Genomic DNA, 15641 nt, shown 5'->3' with positions numbered 1-15641 from the left:
GTGGCGCTGTTAACCAAAGCATTCTGCTGACAGGACAGATCTGCTACTTGTTTATGTCAATATTTATGTTTTTAAATATCTCAGATGGAGTTCCCCAATGACAACATCATGGTTATTGTAATCAGATTGACGGTTATTAATGGAATACAACCCTGAGCTTAGTGCAGAATATAAATTTTTTTTTAAAAAAACGTCATTTGTGTGCTTTAAGGGAATTCTAGACTGTTTGGAGGTACGACACAAGAAGTGGTTCACCTTGATTACGTACGCGCAACATTTTGCGTGACATTTAAAGGCACCAATCACTTGCGGAGGCGCTGACTGGGTGCACTTCCATGCACAGGACGTTCTGAAGGGAAAGGGACGGACGGCGATCCAGCACGGATATCATCATCATCATTACCACCACTGCCATCAGCAGCAGCAGCAGCAGCCGAGTCTGCACGGCCAGATCGCCTGCGAGGAACCTCGGACACAGAGCGGTTCGTCTTTTGGCCCGGTCACGGTGTGCGTGTGCTGCAGGGAGATGGCCGGTATTCTAGCGTGGTTTTGGAACGAAAGGTTCTGGCTCCCCCACAACGTAACCTGGGCTGACTTAAAAAACACAGATGAGGCAACGTTCCCGCAAGCGGAGGATCTGTATCTGGCGTGTCCTTTAGCGTTCTGCATCTTTATGATCAGGCTGATTTTCGAAAGGTGGGTCTGAGCACATGCATTCGGCGTCGCTGAGGATCCGGTTTGTGTCGGTGGATGATGCAGCACAGCCCGCTGTCCACGTTTTTCACTCTCTTCCCTTAACAATGGCATCTTATCTGGGCAGCCCTCGGTTCACTTGCTCGTCCTCCTCTCCGCAGGCCTGCAGCTTTACGCACTGTCCGCATTTGACGCGTTTGTCTCGGCGCGTACAGCACAACCAAGTTTCCAAGCCTGGCACTTCATTTACATTTCCTCTGACCATGTTTCATTTTCTTTACCAGTCATTATGTTGTTTGTTTGTTTCTAACTATTCTGCTCCAGGTCGCTGCTGCTCTATCACATCGAGTAGATACGATGATGATCATCAAAATTCCACAAATCCACGATGTTCACAGTCATACACACGTGAATTTCCCACACTCGTGCTCAGAATTGATGCCTGAATTTATACTAAACATTCAGTATACATGCGATATGTGTATACGTGTTGTCTGAGCTGTACGAATATGTTGTAACGTGAATTGTTTCTTGAAATGTAATCATTCGAATTAATCTTTTATTGTTTGATCCAATCAAATCTTTTAAAAGTCCATCATCCACATTGTCTTTTAAATACACTATGCCTTTAATTCGAAAATCCTGTCGTGTCCTACAGGCTACTTTTTATTTGTAGCCTGAAGACTTTGCAGCTCTAAAATTGTCAAAACACATTAAATCAGTTTAAAAACTTATTTATTTTTTGACACCTACGAAATGATATTCAACCAAAATCACCATTTTCTTATACAATATTATAGCTTTTTCGATATTATTTCCCTAGTTAAATACACAACAATCTCATAGATTCATATATGTTTGAATCTAGCAGAGGATTTAATAGTGCTATAGTTGTTTTTTGGTATGGTTCTATGTTATTATGTTCTAGGTTGCCATGGAGATGAGTCGTGTCTCCTCTGCGAGTTGTTTAGCATGAATTGTCTCTATTGTTTATAACATGTGGCATATTCCTTATCTATAGCTTCACACCATTTGTTTTTATTTTGCATTGATAATATCATTTTTCTGTGTTGTGCAGCACTAAAAGACTTCTTTTATCTTTTCATTGCAGGTTCATTGCGAGACCATGTGCGATGGGCCTGAAGATCCAAGCCAACGGTCCACAGAAAGCACAGTCTAATGCTATTCTGGAGAAGGTCTTCACTGCTATAACCAAGGTGGTGCATGTGAGGGCTTTGTTTAGAACACTTGTTTTCAGCGATGACCTGACCTTTGGGTTCGTGTGTTGCCAGCATCCAGATGAGAAGAGGTTGGAAGGCCTGTCCAAGCAGCTGGATTGGGATGTGAGGACCATACAGCGCTGGTTCAGGCAGCGCCGCAACCAGGAGAAGCCCAGCACTCTGGCTCGGTTCTGCGAAAGCATGTAAGGCAAATCTAGTATTTCTGCTTCGGCACCAAAACAACTTTCACTGCATGTGAACATTGACTCTGAGCTCAGCAATTATCTCAGCCTTTGTGATTTCTGCTTTATTGCTGCCCCACATCCTGTCAACTAATGGTGTGAAGGGTAATTTAAACAAGCTACACTGGTTTCACTTCTGAATGGTTTTTCCATATTAACTGTAGTCAAATTGGACTGATGACTTCATCCAAATAAGCTTCATTTTCATATCCTTCGGAAAAAAGGGAAAATCTGTGGCTGCCCAGAAACACACCTTCACAAATGGTTTATTTATGCAGATCTACGATGGCTGTAGTCATTTTAAAGCCCATAACCCGCTCTCGCACTGGTAAATGCCATTATGCTATGAAAGAAACTGTTGCAGGTCGACCGGAATACTGGGACTGAGGGGATAAAAGCTGAACGCCTCACGGCACAAACCTACAGACCCACTCAGGTTGTTAAACAGAACTGGCTAATCTGCAAAGCGTTTGCCATCACTGAGATTAGAGTTAGTTACGAGCATGTTGTTAAAGGGTAATAAGCAAAGCAGAGTCATGGCTGACACAGGCAGAGCTGGCCTGGCAGCTCGGCGCACAGGGACTTCAGCAGCAGGGATCTGCTGGAGGCTGCAGGAGCGAAAACTCCTGGATCCTCACAGCAGCAGGGAGGAATCCGAGGTGGCTGTAGTGGTCTTTTGAACCTGTTAGCTGCTGTTTCATTTCTTCTTTAAATGCGCTGCATTTAAACTGTTATGTGCAGTGTAATTTGACTGCAGATAGCACTGAGCTTTTGCTGTAGTTCACAGCGGTCAGTGGTTTAATGAGCACAGCTGCTAAAGACTGATAGCATTTTTGTGGCTCAGCTTCAGGATGATCTGTTTGTAATTTTCAAATCATGCACCACACAGCAGCTGCTTTGTGGCCACAAGTAATAAAAATTCTACAGGCACCAACGTGTTAACTTAATCTTCCGATTTCCAACTAAATACCGTCATGATGAGGAGCACTTTTTCTAAAGCCCGTCCTCATATCAGACCTCGTGGTTTAAGGCAAGCTGAAGGAATGTGCTGCGCCATCCTCAATGGCCTCTTCTGTCTGATATGATCTTCTTCCAGCCCATCTCTTCTCCGCTGCTCCAGTTTGAACACCCAGACTGTTAATTTTCTCGTCCGTGCCTGACAGAACTTCTCCTTTGACCAGTTGAAACACACTGAACATGCAGGGGCAGTTAAAATGATAAAACGTCCTAAGTGCTGTGTTGATTGTAGATTCTCGGGGATGCTTGATGTCAAGGGAATGAAAGATGTGCACTTTACTCCGCAATAAAGTCAAGACTGGATCAGCGTATCACAGGCCCCGGGGCTCCAATCTATGCCAGGCTACCGTGGTTTTAATATTCCACTCTATAAACACTGAGCAAGCACAAGCCTCACTTAATGTAAATACAATCCTCTACCATTATTACCTGCAAGAGCGATTGTTGGAGCGAAATTAAATGTGTCATTTGAAAAGCAATGATGGGTGACATGTAGAGCATGTGCAGCAGATCCTCGCTGGGCTCCTGTGGGTCAATATTTACATGGAATATATCACAAAGACAAGTGAAAGTAAAAGCTTTTTAATGAAGTTCCAGTTAATACGTGGAGAGATGTTAATATACAGGTGGTATTTATCTGTTTTCCAGCTGAGACTACAACAAAGAAATATTAAACTGATCAATGAATAACATCTGCATTAAGGTCTATTCTTACCTAAGAACATTTTAAGTATTAAAGTATTCAATTTCACCTTGAACACACACTGAATATCTGATCATTTTAATCCTTTTCAGCTAAACCAAACAAAGAAAACAAGGCAGAATAATCAGCACAGCTTTGACAAATTCACTGGCACCATTCAAATGGGTTACTATTAAAATCACAATCATGTACAATCACACTGTGAACTTAAAAACCTGCATTTGTGTTTGAAGGAACCTTTTTGGTTCATTTCGGCTTCAAGTCTTTTCGTAACAGAATAAGGTGACTTGAATGAATGCACATCCTTACCTCATTTCAATCTTTGTACCAAACTAAATAGAGCAAAGCTAATTGGCCTGCTGCCATTCATGCTAATGTGTTCCTTAAAACATTTGTAGCGTCTAATGCGTGGCCTTCAGTATGTCAGTATCTCCATAAATCACCCCCGCAGTGATCAATAGGCAGTCATCCTTTTAATAAGCTCTAATACGTATTCTGTTAGTAATGAGGGTTTTAATTCAGAACGTTTTGAAACAAGGCTGAATAATCCAACAAACAGATGGGGGTTTGAGGAGCGTTTCTGATCGCTGAGGGTCAACAGAAGCTGATAGACTGGATCAGACATCAAAGAACAGAATATTCAAGGCTTCCATCAAAACAAACGCCATACCGGACCTTCCAATCAGCAGCCAGCTGATGTGCCAAAAAACCCACCTGGAGATGTGATAAAGAGGGATTCAATCAGGCATCTTATTGATATTTTATTCCAGACCTTGCTTCTAATAAGCTTTTAATAAAATCAAATTTGATAAATTATTAGCATTATTATTATTTGCTATATTATTATTATTATTATTTTAATTCACAGCTATCAGTCCAACAGTCCTATGTTTTAGACCCATGTCCATTTTAAACATTTTAGCCTCAAATGAAAAACAAAAAACTCATCATAACTGTTTATGCTATATGGAAGGACGACTGTTTAAAGATGGAAACATCACGGCTGCACATTTCCGACACCTTTGCTCCTTAGATTTTACGTCTCCACAACTTCAACAGCAAGATCTGCAGGTTTGATGAACCAGTTGCCATGCAACAGTCTTCACTGCGAGTCAGAATAGTGTTATTTCGCAGGTAATGATGAATTCCACCCGCACTGCATTGATCTGATAAAGTTTTTAATGAATTTTGAGGAATTCTTTTATCCTGAGTGTGAAGAACGATCTCACAAAGGAGCCCAACGTGGATTTGCAGTTTTGTCCCGTCTCTCCCAACCCGGCTGTCCGAATGTGTTGGTCTGGAGATCAGCTGGAACAAGCATTTGGTGGGAACAAATATGCGAACACCACGCACGCGGCAACTCCTGCCACTGCCATCCTCCATTGTTTCATACCGCCTTCATCCAGGAAGGCTGCAAAATCGGTGAAATATTGCAATCTCACCAGCCTGCCCGGTGGAGGAGACTCGATCACTCCCTCCTGCTGTGGCTTTTGTTCCTGTAAAAATTTATAGAGTTTTGCCTGATGCAACTTGGACGATTTTGCATAAAAGTAGCCGAGCCGGGCGACCTGCCTTTGCTGTGAGGGGTTTTCATGCACGTCCCACAGCTCAGAGACTCTTCGACCTGTTACCGCTGCCTTTGCGTGTGGGTGTAGCAACAAATAATAGGTGACACTCACCTCAGCAGAACGAGGAAGTAGGAGGCGATCAGGCTGCTGCCTGACAGGACAGCTGCAGCGTGAAGCTCATGGCAGATGCTGAAGTGATGCAGCTGACAGCATTCAAACAAGCTGTTCATTGACATTCACACATTGTCTTTGTCTCTTTCTTCCAGGTGGAAGTTTACATTCTATCTATACATATTTACCTATGGTGTGCGTTTTCTTAAGAAGGTAAGAGTTTGAGGTTTTGGTGTTTTTTTCAATTCAAACGCATGTGATGCTGTTCTGACTTTAATGGTATTTAAACCAGTGAGGTTTGACAGGTGGGGGACTCGGCGAAAACATGCAAATATTGTGGCTCTTAATAAGTGTTGGCCATCATGCGATAGTGTGACGTCGACAGCATGATTTGTAAAAAGCCAGAACAAAAACCAACATCACATCATCTACTATATGATTATACCATTTATTATGATTTGTGTAACTTGATTGCTGCCCCATCCTGCTGTCCGCAGCTGCTATTTCCTATTGGAGCTATTTTGCGTCCTCAAATGAGTCCTGCAGCTGTTGCTTTGTGGATGAAGTGGTTAGACGCTAGATGAAATTGTTATCTTAATAACTCTAGTCCTTCAAAAGGTCAGGGAAAGGAAAACAAAGGTTTCAAAAGGTGTTTTTCTGCAGCTCTGAAACTGCAATTATTGGGTGGCTGTATGCAATAGATTAGTTACTGCTCTGGGGGGCAATTATATTCTGTGTGGACTTGCACTTCATATGAAATTATTGACTGTTTTGTTGTGGCTGGGTCTCACCCTGACTGGGTCCCTCCCCCACTAATGTACACTTCACCATCCTCAGACACGTAATGTTCTGGACCAAATCTAAGCATCTGTTTAAATACTGTTTAAAATCACAGTATTGTGATTTAACTGCCACCTAGCAGTTAACAAACTAAACTTTATTTCATCATTTTACTGTAAATGTTCCTCTCCGTGACCTCGGAAGGAATTAAGAGATCAAGAAAAGGAAGAAAGGAATACTGTTGTTTTTTTTAATCTTTTTAAAACGTGTCATATTTATTTGTAAAATAAACCAAGTGAGTAAAGGTTTTTTCTTGGTTAAAGAGAGTTTTTCCTGCCTCTGTTACATATTCAGGGGTCATTCTGGGGTTTTGTAATGCACCTCGAGATCATCTTGACTATAAAAGTTTTTTGTATTGTGCTGTTTGGTGAAGCATTTTGCAATATTTATTCCAGCCGAAATATAATATATATAAATAATATAACAACAGACTACAGATTCAGCGACAGAAATATTAGATCCATGCTTAAGGAGGCGACTGGAGAAAAACTACTCACTCATGTGCCCTTCTGTTCTGCTGGATCATTCCAGCTCATGCATATATTACAGCAACTGAATGTGCATAATCAGCAGAGAAATAGTTGAGAGGGCAGAGGAGGAAGTTTAGTGACAGTTGATTTGCATGAGAAAGCAGAGTTCATTGTCTGCAGTCGTGCCTCAGACTTGAGCCTGTGGGGGGTTTATTAATAGGAAGAGGAGACGATGGCAAGGCTGCGTCACAGTTACCGTTAAACCTGCTGCAGTTCAGGATGCCGTCCCTCAGTTCCTCTTAATCCACCTTCTGCCGTTGTGCTATAACAATAGCTCACATGACATCACTTCCTATTATACTTTAGCCTGAGAATGTGTTAAAAAGTGTGAGTATTGCTTGCTTCATTGGTTGCTTTGTTTTTAAAAAGTATTGATTTGAAAGTCATTGTTGGAATTTTCTGCAGACCCCCTGGCTGTGGAACACAAAGGAGTGTTGGTACAACTACCCCTACCAGGTAAAGGTCTTTGAAGTCTGAACTTTTCACAAATTTCACAAGTTTTGATGTGGAGAAAAGAGTTGCATTGTTTGGAAACATTAATTTGTTCGTATCATTTCTTGTGTTGACGCAGCCCTTGACTGTGGACATCCATTATTACTATGTACTGGAGCTGTCTTTCTACCTGTCTTTACTCTTTTCCCAATTCACAGACATCCGAAGGAAGGTAAGAACTACAGCTTAAATGATATCATATAGTTTCTTTATGTTCAGTGGTCCAGACTGATCCTGTTTGTAGCATGCTAGTCAAACCTTTGCAGCTTGTCATTCCTATTTGAGGCGTATGTGGCTAAATGTTTCTTTTCAGCTTATTTGTAGAAATGTAATTTGCACACACTGTTTTATTGAAAAATTGTACAGATTTGCAAGCTGTATCCATGCCGCTTCAACAGGTAGCACTGGTGGGGCAACTCAAAGATTGTTTACAATAGTCCAGGGAAAGTGAGGATAAAATCTAGTGGAAATGATGAAATAGAATAATAGATCAACTTTTTCTTCATGCAAGAATGAACGGGTTTCATTTTTACTGCATCAAACGTTTCCAATTTTTGGAAATGGCTCGTGAGTTTTGGTTTGAAGCATGATCTCCCTCCTGTCTCCCGTCCATCCCCAGTTCTGGCCTCTCCACCACACACTTCACCCACAGAATGCTCCCATGATGCCACGCCGTGTACTCCTTCACTCTGTCATCTCTTTGTTGACTGTTGGCATGTTGTCTGTTTTTGTTTCTCCTTTCAGTTTTTTCATGCACAGTTCCACACTGAGGACGTCCTTTGCACCCCCTGCCAGCTCCAGTATGTTCTCCCCCTGCACAATCGTGTCGTGCTTCCTCTGTATGCTGCATCATTACTCTTCCTCTTCATCCTCCTCATTCTGTTACCTGGTCTAGTCAAACCTAAGGCTCCTCCTAACTAATGAACTTTGGCACCTTTTTTTATTAAAAAACAAACAATTTGTTTTTACACAGCACGTTGAACTACGATAGCACTCAGCTGGTTTATTCCTATCGATTTAGTTTACTAAATCACATTGAGGAAGACTCACCCACTAGAGGAGGCATTTAAGGTACAGGGGCCTTAAATGCCTCCTCTAGTGGGTGAGTCTTGGAATGTCTATCAGGGCCAAACTGGGCCCAGCAGCAGGTCATAAAGGGTACTCCCCAATGACCTTTTGGTCAGCAAACTGTTTTCTTAAATAAACCCAACACACAACCTGAACAGGAACTAATTGTATTATAGATTAAGCCTTTTTTCTCTGCTGCAGTTTGCAAACTTAGGTGAGCAGATGTAAACAGAGGTTAAGTTCAAATCATTTACACTTTCAGATTTTCTTTTTCAATTGCTAAATGTGCAGTCTGCATGAAACGTCTGTCCTTTTTCCAACCCTTCCTGACAGAATGGAGACAAAATAATTTTGGAAAATTTTTACTTTAGCACATCGAAAATGTGACTGACATGACTGACGCCCTCTGCTTCTACTGCAGCTGAGACCTGTGCTTGCTTCCACCTGGGGGGACTATTTTTTTCAGCTAGATAGAGACACAAAATACAATACTGTGTGTGCACAAAGTGTCTTTCACTTATCCCCGGTGCAGCGGCGCACTCAGAGCATGTACTTATCCTGCTTTTTCATCACCGCAGGATTTCCTGATTATGTTTCTCCACCACGTGGCGGCGATCTCCCTCATCACGTTCTCATACGTCAACAACATGGCACGAGTGGGAACCTTGGTCATGTGTCTCCACGATGCAGCCGACGTGCTGATAGAGGTGAGAGAGGATGATTTCGGCATCTGGGTGGAGCGCTGAAGCTCAGGTTTCCATCTTTTACCACAGCCAGGGGCACAGCGATCATTATACATTTGTGGTCTGATTGAAACCCTCCTTCAGAGCTTGTTATATTGTCAGATGTCTCCCAGGCAGCTGTTAACGTCATCATGTGATTTGTTTTTTTTCTACCAAGGCTGCCAAGATGGCCAATTACGCCAAATGTCAGATACTGTGCAACCTCCTGTTTGCAATGTTTGCAATTCTCTTCATAAGTTCCAGGCTGGGAGTCTACCCTGTCTGGTGAGTGTTACGCACTTTCTATTTACACCACCATAATTAGCATCCTTGTGTCATCTGTATACAGCGCAGTCTCGGCACACTATCGAATGTCAGGCCCAAGGAAAGCTCCGCGTTTTCAGTCGCTTTCTCCTTCCCAGTTTGTACTTCAGAGAGATCTCACTGAATTTTGTTGCTAAGTTATAGTTACCATGGTTACAGCAGGATTGACCACCCGGAGAAAAGCTGAACAAAATTAAAACAAGAAAATCACGATGAGCATTTCTTTATCTTTAAAACGGTCCATATTCAACCATGGAAAAACTGGTTTCAAGGGATTGCAGCTATTTTTTCCTTCACCCAAAGGTCCCTTTAAATTCTCGACTAATTACAGGAGATGAAGACTGTCAGTTATAACTGATTTTTTCTGCAGGCGGCATCAGCAGGGCTGTCATACTTTGATGGCATAATTCATGGCAGTTTTCATGATTTTTCAACTCTATTCTTGAGAACAAAAAAAAAGTGGGTGTTGTTGATGTATTCAGACCACACGACTGATTCACTTCATCTTCATCCACCTCCAAATAAGAGTTAAGTTCTCATTGAAGCTGTTGCCATGGCTCCAGCATGCCTGTAACCAATTCACAGACAGGCGCTTCCATGAATGTCATCAGTCAAATTCAACACGGGATCTTCAAAACGACTGTCGTGTTAAAACTAATTAAAAGCTTTTCAACGCCTTCTTTAGAGAACTTTTACAGATTTTCAAGTATGACCTGAAATTTATACTTCAAAAAAAGTAATTCAACAGTCTTACCAATTAGATTTAATAACAGTCAGTTCAGAGTTAGCACTATTTGATTAGATAGATTTTTAGATTTCTTCCAAGTTTTTGTCAATCTACTCCGGTTTGTTATCCTTCATAAAATCATAAATAGCCGAGTCTCATCATAATCTGACCTTGTGTCAGTGGTAAATTAGCCAGGTCTCGTTATGGCTTGTTGAGCTCCTCAGATCCCCCATTAAAGGGCATGAGTATGAGTTTTAAACCATTCATTTCAACTCCCCCCTCTCCCCTCTGTTCATGTGGAAGGATTTTAAACACCACCTTGTTTGAGAGCTGGGAGATCGTTGGACCCTACCCGTCCTGGTGGGTCTTCAACCTGCTGCTGATCCTGCTGCAGCTGCTTCACTCCTTCTGGTCCTATCTCATAGTGAAGACGGTGTGTCGAGCCATCTCCAAAGGGAAGGTGAGCCAGTTACAGCTGCCAGTGTTACTTCTCTGCATCATCCCAACATAAACGTGACCTTTGACCTTGTTTTTCTTTCTACATACTCACCTACAACCTCCCAGGTGGGAAAATGGAATCCATTACATGTAAGTCTCCTTAAACTGGAACTTGTGCAGCATCCAACACGCTTGGCCTCTGTTCATGACACCAGTGACTGCTTACACCCCGCAGGTGTCTAAAGACGACCGCAGCGACATAGAGTCCAGCTCCGACGAAGACGACGGTCCTCCGCCCAGTCAGAAGCACCACAGCAGCGCCACCAACGGGACCAACAAAAATCACGGGACCAACGGCTACCTGACGGGAGGGTCATACCCTGACGAGCACTGATCCGGCCGCGCTGCAGGCATCGTACATCTGTGTGTATGTGTGTGTGATAAAGGCATGAATGACGTTGCCTGTATGGTTCTGGTTCTTTTATCAGTTGGAGTCTTTACTAAATCCCTCATCTCTAGATTGTCTTTAACTCAAACTGCACAGGGACTTTCCAATGAATGCGAGCGATCCACTTTGCAGTGTGAGCATGTGATTAACACACAGTAGTCTGGCACGATGGGCGTGTGACTTTTCTTATTTTTTGTCCTTCTGTGTTATTTATATTTTATAAATATTTTTGCAGACAGTAACTGGACGTCTCTTCTCCGTTAACGTGAGTGTTAAAGATTGAACGGTGGTCGCAGCCTCGTTAAGTACAGAGCAAAACGGCCCAAGAGCTGGGATGACTTGTAATGCTGCAACCCTTGGAATATGCCAAAATGTGTGAAGTTTATTCACAGTTTTTAAAACGCATTCACTCATAACTGTATATGGAAGATCAATAACAGTATTATGTGTGTATCAGATATGGCTAGAAGCTCTATTCCCTAATAAAAGCATTATGTTCAGTACTCTGGTAAAATTTCTGAAAAGCGTTCCATAATTTGTCATCTTGAGAAAGACATAAGTTGTTTGAATTATCCAATCAAATAAAAGCATAAAAACTGCAAAGCCTACGAGTCTGTTCAATGACTTCCAATGAGTGAAACAGTTTTATTTAATCCAAAACACGAAATTACATGATAAATAATTTTGCATTAAACTGACAACACATTTGTTCATCTGTAAAAACATAAATGATGCATGTCGTAACTGAATTGACAATGTAAGTGATCTAAACTAGGAAACTGTTATTTTATTTTTCCCACACATTGAGGGCCCGTCACACAACTATGAACACTGGATTAACATCATCGGCTGCATTATATTACAGACAAGAACAGATGTTTGCAGGAGTGTAGTAAAGCTGCTGAGTTGGACTATTGTATTTAATTCCACATCCTTTTGTTCTCTGACAGATTAAAATACAGTGGAACCAGAAAAACTGAAATTTAAAAAGGAAAAGTAAGATATAGTCAGATTATTTCTTATGTATTCAGAACTTAAAAAAAAAAAAAAAAATCAGGATATTCACACAGTTACCATCAATATCAACATACAGATTTAAAAAGAGAAAGTGTTTCCTGCCCACGGATGTTTATCAACTTTGTTTGGAAAAGCACATTGATGGTTTGTGCAGCAGTGACCTGTATCTGACCCGCCCGTGTAGACTGAGCAAATCTTTTCCTGATCCAGTTTTCTCAATCTCAACGACGGGCCAGAGAGATAAACTCCTTCCTGACATTTGCCAAGAATGCTGGCAGGTTATTGGTCTCCTGAAGTCGGCTTTCCAGAAATGGCAAACACTCAAGGGCAGGGTCACTGGACACGACTGTAAAAAAAAGAAAGTTTTCTATCATTCTTTTATTGCAGATATTTCACAGCTTTATCACCCACTCTGGCCATAGTTTTATTTTCATTGTGAGTAACGTTCATATTGTCCCAAAATAGCACTGTGATGCATTTGTGCACGTCGTCATTCAGCAGTAAATTCTTACTAAAAGTCTGTTTCTCTGGTGAGCAGCAGCAGTAAATGTCATGAATAAATCAATGCTATATTATAGTAGGTAGCTGAGAACATTTACATTATTTTCCTAGTTTCAAGACAATGGTGGAGCGCTACAGCTCAGATAAGCAGCTGAAACTTTGAGATACACAAGTGAATTCTGTAACCTTAAATTTAGTAGATTCTGTCTTTTAATGGAGAAAAAAAAAGGAATATTTAGTGTGCTGAATCATTATGTAATGACATATAACACAGTTTTACTTACTCTGGTAAGAGCCGTCCTGTTTAATGCCCATTGTGACAACATAAGCGCTGACTGGATCCGAAAGGCTGATTTTCCGGAAAACGAACTGCAGCCTCTCACCTTCACAGCACAATGTCAAATTTTTAAATGGAAAGTGTTGGTTTAATAGAGAACATTCAATAATGTCAACCTGCCCTTATGGCTGTATTTGAACATTTTTTCCTCTGTACTCCCAAGACTGCTGTTTCGCCTACTCTCAGAGCTGAGGAGACGTGCATTATCCCCTTAAGTGTGCCGGCAGTATGAATCTAATACTGTAATACCACATGATAATAATCTTGAGGTCTTAAAATAGACTTTGGACCACAATTCAAGAACTGCTATGTACTAGCTAACTAAAAAGAGTAATGTTACTGCAGCGAGATGTTTGTTCGTCACACCTTTGACTGTCTGTGATTTGCTGATGGTTCGGATCTCCAGTCCCAAATGATCCTGAAAGACCATCCTTGCTTTCTGTAGATTTCTTAGTCGGGCTTTGTTTGCTTTGTGTTGAGATTCAATCACTGAAAAAGACACAGAGAAAAACATTATGAGTCAGTTATAAACCAAGTTTTGCGATAGAACAATTTCAAAGTCCAAAATACTAGCTTACTGTTTTTCCGCTTGGAATGTTCTTCTTTCAGTTTTTCTATTTTCTGAATGATCTCTCCTTTCTGCATCTCCTTCTGCTTAATCTCAGATAATGTTTCAGAAATTGCATGCTCTTTCTCTTCCAATGATGCCTTCTGCACCTGCAAATCTGGGAGATAAATCAAAAACATTGTAGTTAGAGTACAACAACTGTACATAGTTTGTCCTTCACATGTATAGACAGCTGTAGTTTTTTTGATATGGGAGATGTGGGGAAGTTTTGGTATCTACCTATATTCTTGTGTTTTCTCATTTGTTGGTTCTTTACATATTGTTCAAGAAAGTGTTAGTTTGTGCAGAATGATGTGGTTCTTCCTGCGTGTGCTTTCCGGGATGTTCGCCCCGGGTGGAAACCACTGTATTTAGACAAGAGGCATTGTGGACTGATGCACTTACCCTTTTTGAATGTCTCTATTGTGTCAAAGAGCATCTCATCATCTTTACATTTCTTCAAACATGTATCTGGACCAAAGGAAGAAAATGGTGATCAAGTCTCATGATTATAGCCATAAACGATTTAAGTCTAAATGTGAAGATGCAGGTATACCTAGTGCAGTCTTCATATAATGTTTGTGGGCCTGACAGAGTTCTGTAGTTGAATCAATGATCTCGCCGTATGTTTTGAGCTGTTTATTGTGAATTTCCTCGAGTGTACTTGTGAATTTGTCGCTCATGTTTGGATCCGTAATGGATGTCATGATCTTTGGATATCAAGCTGCAATTGTAAACAAAACACAGACAGTGCTTACATGTGAAATAACATCAAGACAGGACTTAGTCTAATACTTATACCATTTTATGACTATAGCCGTTTTAATAATAAAATAGAGGAGCTAATTTTGAAATAAAATTTCGGTTACGATTCGCTGTGTACCAATATTTATACTCAATGTTGCTACGACAGTCACAGTTTTATAAGGTACTGACTCTATTAAGCTAACGCTAACGGCAGGCTAGCTGTCGCTAAACAAGAGTGATACATTTGCTTGCAGGTAAAACACCTGCTCTATAAAATATTTGGTTAACTACTTACACGACAAAATGCCAGGTTTTCGATGAATTGTTGATTTAGCGTTTGCTTTATCCGAAGTACTTAAAGAATTCGTTGTTATTTTCAAAAGTTCGCGGTCTGAATACCGGAAAAACGAGACCAATCACCGGAAATTACGTTTTTCTTTGCAAGGCGCTATTTTATTTAAATAAAAAAATTTGTGAAATTTCTCTTTTATTTTGTACAACTTAAATTGTTGCTACATAGGGTTGTACTTCATGGTTCATTTATAATGATTCTAATTCAAAATTACATTTGAAATGTGTACGGTTCACACATTACATCGCTTACGATGTGTTTTTAACCTGTTCTGTTTTTGTGCCATCTAGTGGTGAAGACGAGTTCGTTGAAGTGGGTCCAAATTAAATAAATTCAAATTTACTGTCAAGTAAATTATTGTTTTTAGATATAAAATAAGTGATGTGACAGTTAATTATATTCCCAGCTACACATTCCATTTTATTTATCAATTCCAATAACAGTCAAACTGTAAACATATTTTGTAACGTCTCTCAAAATAATAATAATGGCCATAACCTGGGAACCCCGATGTATTCTGTGAAGGACTTGCAGTTGTTGCCATGGGACTGTCTAAAGATTTGGCACAAGGTTGGGATATAAAACTATCCTGTAAGTGAGATGGGTTCAATGTATCTTGACTGATACTTAATAACCAGCTGTTACACCACATTCACTAAAATCTCTAATGGATTTTGTCCACAGCAGGTTGGTGCTGGTTATACAGCACCTGCAGAGCAACTACAGGGCATATCAGGGCTTCCTCAACTTCATGTTGTCCGTGGGGAACCCTCGTCATATTTTCATTGTTTATTTCCCAATTTGATTCCATCTAAATCATAGTGCGGCTACCAAGACGATACCGTCGGCAGTTGTTGGAGACTGTTTCAGTCCTATTCCCAAATGGTAAACTGAATTTCTGTATATAATCTGTCTATTATGTGTATTTAACTATATT

At 40.8% G+C, this 15641-nt stretch overlaps 2 protein-coding genes across 2 annotated transcripts; one reads left to right on the top strand and one right to left on the bottom strand.

The window, feature by feature from the left end:
- Positions 1-261: 261 nt before the first annotated feature.
- Positions 262-11742, top strand: cers6 (ceramide synthase 6). The gene is made up of 11 exons (XM_003961930.3): positions 262-696; positions 1805-1910; positions 1986-2116; positions 5710-5767; positions 7330-7380; positions 7496-7588; positions 9063-9191; positions 9385-9491; positions 10561-10717; positions 10822-10845; positions 10931-11742. The coding sequence occupies exons 1-11, from the start codon at positions 527-529 to the stop codon at positions 11087-11089; spliced, it is 1185 nt and encodes a 394-aa protein (XP_003961979.1). The 5' UTR covers positions 262-526; the 3' UTR covers positions 11090-11742.
- Positions 11743-11768: 26 nt separating this feature from the next.
- spc25 (SPC25 component of NDC80 kinetochore complex) lies at positions 11769-14795 on the bottom strand. Its single transcript, XM_011610002.2, has 7 exons — positions 14648-14795; positions 14162-14329; positions 14011-14076; positions 13577-13723; positions 13365-13487; positions 12946-13044; positions 11769-12506 (listed from the first exon to the last, which is right to left on the bottom strand). Exons 2-7 carry the CDS (start codon positions 14310-14312, stop codon positions 12382-12384), a joined length of 711 nt encoding a protein of 236 aa, XP_011608304.1. The 5' UTR covers positions 14313-14329; positions 14648-14795; the 3' UTR covers positions 11769-12381.
- Between the last annotated feature and the right edge of the window lie 846 nt (positions 14796-15641).

The sequence above is a fragment of the Takifugu rubripes genome, chromosome 1 (assembly GCF_901000725.2).
Source record: "Takifugu rubripes chromosome 1, fTakRub1.2, whole genome shotgun sequence".
In the NCBI taxonomy this organism is placed as follows: Eukaryota; Metazoa; Chordata; class Actinopteri; order Tetraodontiformes; family Tetraodontidae; genus Takifugu; species Takifugu rubripes.
Note: the sequence above shows the minus strand (reverse complement) of the source record. Positions and strands in the feature narration are given on the sequence as shown.

What these genes read in the sequence shown, in the direction of transcription:
- cers6 (XM_003961930.3), top strand. Translation starts at nt 527, where the DNA reads ATGGCCGGTATTCTAGCGTGGTTTTGGAACGAAAGGTTCTGGCTCCCC. An exon ending in GAGCCATCTCCAAAGGGAAG is followed by an intron (nt 10,718 to 10,821) that starts GTGAGCCAGTTA and finishes ACAACCTCCCAG; the next exon opens with GTGGGAAAATGGAATCCATT. An exon ending in GAAAATGGAATCCATTACAT is followed by an intron (nt 10,846 to 10,930) that starts GTAAGTCTCCTT and finishes TACACCCCGCAG; the next exon opens with GTGTCTAAAGACGACCGCAG.
- spc25 (XM_011610002.2), bottom strand. Translation starts at nt 14,312, where the DNA reads ATGACATCCATTACGGATCCAAACATGAGCGACAAATTCACAAGTACA. An exon ending in ACATTCCAAGCGGAAAAACA is followed by an intron (nt 13,488 to 13,576) that starts GTAAGCTAGTAT and finishes TGTCTTTTTCAG; the next exon opens with TGATTGAATCTCAACACAAA. An exon ending in ACAGGACGGCTCTTACCAGA is followed by an intron (nt 12,507 to 12,945) that starts GTAAGTAAAACT and finishes TTTTTTTTACAG; the next exon opens with TCGTGTCCAGTGACCCTGCC.